The sequence below is a fragment of the Haliotis cracherodii genome, unplaced genomic scaffold (assembly GCF_022045235.1).
Source record: "Haliotis cracherodii isolate W230 unplaced genomic scaffold, xgHalCrac1.p SCAF_24, whole genome shotgun sequence".
NCBI lineage: Eukaryota > Metazoa > Mollusca > Gastropoda > Lepetellida > Haliotidae > Haliotis > Haliotis cracherodii.
This window is the reverse complement of record NW_027266280.1, coordinates 1,490,984-1,497,991: the sequence shown is the minus strand read 5'-3', so window position 1 is coordinate 1,497,991 and position 7,008 is coordinate 1,490,984. Positions and strand designations below refer to the sequence as shown.

Below are 7,008 nucleotides of genomic sequence, written 5' to 3'. Positions count from 1 at the left end.
TGGAGGCATATCATGTAACTGGTATTATAAATAAAAATGTCTCCCCGACATGATGTGACTTCATTCAGGAAATAGAGAGGAATATCGTCAGGACAGAGACTGTCCTGATAACTATTTTGGTGCTGATGTGATTTTGATATATTAAAAAATAACCGTATCGTTGGTGCCAACATGATCCATTTCATGATACATTGGTACCCACACGATGTATACCATGATATGCTGGTACCCACACAATGTATACCATGATATATTAGTACCCACACAATGTATACCGTGATATATTGGTACCCACACAATGTATTCCGTGATATATTGGTACCCACACGATGTAGACCATGATATATTAGTACCCACATAATGTATACCATGATATATTAGTACCCACACGATGTATACCATGATATACTGGTACCCACACAATGTATACCATGATATATTGGTACCCACACGATGTATACCATGATATATTAGTACCCACACAATGTATACCATGATATATTAGTACCCACACGATGTATACCATGATATATTGGTACCCACACAATGTATACCGTGATATATTGGTACCCACACGATGTATACCATGATATATTAGTACCCACACGATGTATACCATGATATATTGGTACCCACACGATTTATACCATGATATATTAGTACCCACACAATGTATACCATGGTATATTGGTACCCGTAAGAATTATATCCTGATATATTGTGCCTGTACGACATTCACCATGATATATTGATGCCCGTACGATATGTATCAAGATATATCAGTGTCCCTAAAATAAATACCCCGGGATGTTGGTTCCCCGTACGATATAAAATGTTTCGTTCAATTCAAGAGAGCCATGGGCATTTCTGTAAATTGTCTTACAATGTTGCACAATGAATCATAACATTATACTTTAACTTTCACATCATAAAATAATTGCAGAAATGTATTGCAGAAAATGTTGCAGACAACGTATTCCAAGACAACACTATTGCCACATGTACGACAGTTTGGAAACACAACCCTATAAGAACAAACTCTCAGTGTTGCAATGTTGATGAACTGTGTGCGCCTAATTAACGTTTTCCAGTCACGAGATACAGCTCCGTGCGCGAATGATAACTCATCCGCAAAAAACATCTATTTTTGGAATGCTGTTGTGGAAGGGGATTTTGTAATACAGTAGTTATATAAGAGCGCGGCCTGGATAGACTAGGACAGTTCGCATTTGTTGATCACCAATATGTATCAGACATCGAAATACGGCGATTCTTCCATGATGTTGCTGCGTTTGGTGTTCATGCAAATCCTTGTCTACAAAACTCTTGTGTCAGCGTTACCTGTGGCCACACACTGGGACGACGTGATAAGTCAACGTCGTCACGCCGCCAACTGTCAACCACCTCAAGATATCAACCAACTCTTCCAAAGTCTCAACAAGAACGCCGACACGTCGCTCTACTTCCGCCATGTCCGAGAAGGCATAAGGCCGTACCTCCACACAGAACTGAACACGGACCAGGTATTCGACAGCGAGAACTACTACAGAGGTACCACCTGTCCCAGCAGCGTCAGTGACGACCCTCAGGACCCCCTGTGGATGAGGTCCCTCTGTCCCTGGTACTACAACGTCACCCGTCTCCCCGCCGGTCACTACCCAAGTGCCATCCCCCAGGCCGTGTGTAAGTGTGAGAAATGCGTTGACAATAACCAAAAGCAGTGCGAGAGAGTTTCCACTCAAATCCGAGTTTTAGAAGAAATTGGCTGTGGAAATGGATTTTACAAATACAAACCTAAAACTATCGCTCACTATGTTGGATGCACGTGCGCTAACCGTCGCATAGCGACGTTAAATCTTAGTCAGTCTAGTTCGAGCGGCATTTCCCGTACCCTGATGTGTGGCGACTATCCATGCACAAAATAATATACAGGCAAACCCATTCCACGTGATTATGTTGTTAGCATATATGTATACGTTCCAGCCACGATACTCATTCCAGTGTTTGGAAACATCGATTAAGTCAGTTAATGGCTGGTATTTATTTGTACAGGTTTACGTTGACAATGGACAAATGTTGCAGACCTTGTGTTCTTCGTCGACTGAGTACTTCACTTTTGTTTTCCATAGCCTTCTATGGAGTTGGATGTGATAATTTTATCCCCTGTCAGCATTATACGTTTTGTATTTTACTCTGAAGGACATGTTTGTCGGCCGTGTCGTGCAATTCCCACATCTATCATGCCGCATTTGATTAACTCAGGATCCGTGAAGATCCGCGGTAGAATAGGTCTTCAGCAACCCATGCTTGCCGTTAAAGGCGACTATGCTTGTCGTAAGAGGCGACTAACGGGATCGGGTGGTCAGGCTCGCTGACTTGGTTGATGCAGGTTAAGCCACAACAAACAAAACAAAACGAATCACTTCATGCAGAGAGTAGGCGCCTTTTGCCCGCTGTGAGGGAGTTTCAGTGTATTCCCGCCATATCATGACATTCACGCTGCGCATGTTTCATTTATCGTACTCATTTGATTTATTTGAAATATTGGACCGATGATATTTGACACATTAATAATATACGTTATTTAATATTTGTGTGTCTTTCTACATGTTTATTAAGTTATTATTCCCATGTGATTCTAGAGCGATATGTCTATTATTTTAATGTATATAATGTCTATTAACTATATATTGAACTCCATGACCATATATCTGTTAACAAGAGATAATGTTTATAACATGTAATACTGCGGGTAATACACGAGGCCGTTTTGTCATGTTCTTAAAAACCGTAGTTTTCCTGTTCTGTACGGTTAATGCATTAGAGTGCATTGAGTGCATTTTGTACTTTCGTACAAATGCCCAGTTGGATGTTGAACGAATAAAAACTTTGAGAAGTGAAATGTTTTTCTTCCAAAACTGTCTGATCTACTTGTTTGGAATGAGCGAGTGAGTGAGTGAGTGAGTGAGTGAGTGAGGTAGTGAGGGTGTGTGTGTGTGTGTGTGTGTGTGTGTGTGTGCGCGCGCGTGTGTTTGGAATGAATGAGTGATGAGTGAGGGAGTGAGTTAATTTGGTTAAACGCCGCTTTCAACAGTATTTCAATTATATCACGGTGTGTCAGCTAGATGTGGGAGGAAAACCCGGAGTCATACACTCGACGAAGTCACTGCAATTCGCTGTGCAGAGTTGCGTCCCTTAGGCGTACCAGAATCTTACGCTTACGATATCCAATCGACTCCCTCCTCCCTCCCCCGATTGTTTCCATGTTTGTCAGCACGATAAAGCACTCGTGGGTGTCACCAAAAATGCCAAAGGTGTTAGGCCTGAATCACTTCCACCCACCCCACCTCACACGCCGTGATACAACTGATACTGTTCACAGCCGCGTCATAAACACCAGCTCCCCCTGTCGTCCCCTCCTCGCCCACAAGCAGCTATTGGTACGATGGTAATTGTGCTTCATAATTCTTTGACTTGTCCAAATACGCGTCTATTTTTATCGTTACTTCCGCTTGTACTAATCTATTAATACAACATGCTAGATCAATGACGGGGCAGGGAAATACCCAATTCAAGCAGGACACACACGTTCACCACAGAGAAGTGAGGACCGACCACACGATGTGACGCTTCACTCTCTCATTGTGACGTCAAGCCTGAAATTTGAGCTCCTGGTCGCCATGCTCCCTTGTTGTGCATGACCGATGTGTCCCAGTCACAAAACCCCAGCCTGCTCGTGCGGTCGGGATCGTGCTTCACGCTTCTCTGATCCAACTTCCGCATTCCTCTGGTCACGTGACATTAATAGCTCTCGCTGTGAGGCGCAGCGTTGGACGTTGTTCATTCACTCGACTCTCTCAGATGTCTGTCGCGTCAGCGCTGTGTCGGCCTACTACTACTACTACTACTACTACTACTACTACTACTAGTTCATGATGACAATCATGGAATTGTTTGGACCATAGAGACCGCCGTCATATAGATTGAATACTACAGACAAACAAACAACTACTACTACTACCGGGTTGGTGGGGTGGCCTGCTGGGTAAAGCGTTCGCTCATTACGCCGAAGACCCGGGTTCGATTCCCCACAGTGGTGCGATGTGTTAAGCCAATGTCTTTGGTTAACAAAGTGATATTCAACATTTTTACTAAGTTCTTCGTTCATTTTACTAGGACACCAGACTATATACTCTTCTTGGTAATTGGAAAGAAACATTCCAGCCGTTCATTACCTATATTACTTGTGGTAAGAGGCGACTAACGGGATCGGGTGGTCAGGCTCCCTGACTTGGTTGATGCATGTCATCATCCTAAATGCGTGGACTGATGATGTCAAATCACTGGATTGTCTGGTCCAGACTTGATTATTTAGAGACCACCACCTTTATAGATTAAATACTATTGACAAACAAACAACTACTACTACCACTACCACTGCTGGGTTGGTGGGGTAGCCTGCTGGGTAAAGCGTTCGCTCATTACGCCGAAGACCCGGGTTCGATTCCCCACATGGGTGCAATGTGTGAAGGTCTTTTCTGGTGTCCCTCGCCGTCACAGTCCCGGAAAACTGCTAAAAGCGGCGTAAATCATACTCATTCACTCCCTACTATTATCGGAATTGCTTGTACTACTCCGATGAATGCCACCACTACTAACAATCAATCCACCAATCAGTTTTATTTCGTATAAGCACTGGGTCTACATCTGCATACCATCACAATCTTACATCACGCCCAAACATGCCACGACTGACGGAAGCCCAACGCAACAAAGCCTTCGGCCGCCTGCAAACAGTAATATGGCCACAACTGCGAAGGAGACAAGTTTGGTTTAGTGACGAGTTACAGTTTACGCTTCGCCGTGCGGATGGTAGACATCGTGATTACAGGCGTCGTGGGGAACGTTATGCACGAGACTGCATACAGGAAGTGGACAGATTTGGTGGTGGTAGCGTGATGAGGGGGGCAGCCATCTCCTACACTGGTGAGTGAGTGAGTGAGTATGGTTTTACGTCGCTTTTAGCAATATTCCAGCAATATCACGGCGGGGGACACAAGAAATGGGCTTCACACATTGTACCCATGTCGGGAATCGAACCCGGGTCTTCGGCGTGACGAGCGTACGCTTTAACCACAAGGCTACCCGACCGCCCCTCCTACACTGTTGGACACAGACTTTGTGTAAGGTCTGGAGAATTTAACGGCACAACGGATGAGATCCTTCGACCACACGTCCTTAGCAAACGTCATTTTCCAACAAAACAACGCCCGGCCTCATACGTGAAGACTGACAACAGTCGTTTGTAGGAATCACCACATCCTGTTGCTGCTGTGGCCCTCCAGGTCTCCAGATTCAAACCCAATCTAACATTTATGGGATGCACTGAATCAACGCCTGCGAGCACGTCAGCGACATGCACAGAACCTCCGACAGTTGGAAGGCAGAGTGGGTGGACATTCCCCGGTCACAACTCGGGATCTGATTACTTCCATGGGACCACGACGCCAATCAGTTTTGGACTCTAATGGAGGCCATACAAGATATTGAGAACAGATGATCTTTACCTTCAAAATATACTGTTCATTGTGCGCCATATGGAGCCTTGGTCAATGACAATGATATGGGCCTATTCTACCATCGCTTACCATCTGTTGATTATTTATATGATACATAAAATATAGATCTAAAATCACTTTTGCTTTTCTTTTTTTGCAGACTATATATGATGCAAATCGTTATATAGTGGACATTCATTTATACAACGAAATTCATCTTCAACAATATTACACAAAACTGACTGTCTGATTACTCCATGCGTCATCCAGTATTCATAATAAGGTGATCCCGCGCCGTAACTCTAACACATAAGACACAGTCGTGAGTGAGTATGGTTTTACGTCGCTTTCAGCACTATTCCAGCAATAGCACGGCGGGGGACACCGTAAATGGGCGTCACACATAGTCTTCATTGGGCGTAGTTACCCGGGTTCTGCCTGTTCTTGGCCTGTCTTATCTCTTCCCGATCTATCTGTAACGTTGCATCAGGTTAGCTACACCAACACGGGAGCAACCGAAAGTTTTAGCAATGTATCATACCCAGGGCCCGCTCGCACTGTTCGAGTCTCAGTCGTGGCATTTCTGTGGTGTTTTTTTTTATCGGTGTGAGTGTCTGACATGCCGTCCATATAATTTATATACCTTATTGCAAGAGTAGTTTCGGTTACCCAAGCGGCACGTGTTTTTCACTTTTTGCCATTTATTGGTCTGGTGTTTTGGAAATGTATTTGTTCTTGAATGCAGATGGTCTGTGTCTAATTCTGATTCTGTCATCAGTTTGTAGATAGAGAAAGAATGACATTCGCTCAATTTTGTCAAATATGAGGTTTAACAGAAAGGTGGTTAGTAAAAGCAGCATGAAGCCTGGGATGTTGGTGATAGAAGGTTAATAATTTCAAAATATCATGAACAGTAAAAAACTCTTGTGAAAAAGGGCAAATAAAGCAATATCTCCAGTTTTTGGCAACCAAACGTAGAATATATGAGATTCTCCGGTATCAGCTTTTATTTGAAATGTTTGATGTTCAAATAAAGCGAAGTATGGGGATTTCAGATATGGGCAGATGTCGAACAGTTTCAGGTGAAGCTTTGCACGTATGTGTTGCGTATAAGTTATAACTGTACAAATGTTGCCGTTTCAGCTGAATGTGGCAGGAATTACATGTTTGTTGGTTCCCCATTAAGAGTTGTTTAATACTGATTGAACTTTTTGAAGCTGCCGGAGGTTAGATACCCAAAACAGTGCTATATTATGTCGTGTGATTTAGATCATGTTGGCAGGAAAACTTAGATTTATTATGTTAAAAATATTTTGTTTAGCCACTAGGCCACCCCGCCGCCCCTTAGGCTCGGTACATACGCAGTGTTTGATAGACTGCACATAACAATCATTCATGCCTGATGAAAATTAATTCAGAAAAGGTTCTTTACTATCAACGTTCTGGAATT

The 7,008-nt window shown here is 43.4% G+C and overlaps 1 protein-coding gene across 1 annotated transcript; it reads left to right on the top strand.

Moving 5' to 3' along the window:
* The first annotated feature begins 1,277 nt into the window (after nt 1–1,277).
* On the top strand, nt 1,278–1,925 carry LOC139472224 (uncharacterized). The gene has a single exon (XM_071254599.1). The coding sequence runs from the start codon at nt 1,278–1,280 to the stop codon at nt 1,923–1,925; it is 648 nt and encodes a 215-aa protein (XP_071110700.1).
* The last annotated feature ends 5,083 nt before the right edge of the window (nt 1,926–7,008 follow it).

Bases quoted from the DNA above. Each gene is read 5' to 3' on its own strand.
- LOC139472224 (XM_071254599.1), top strand. From the start codon at position 1,278: ATGATGTTGCTGCGTTTGGTGTTCATGCAAATCCTTGTCTACAAAACT.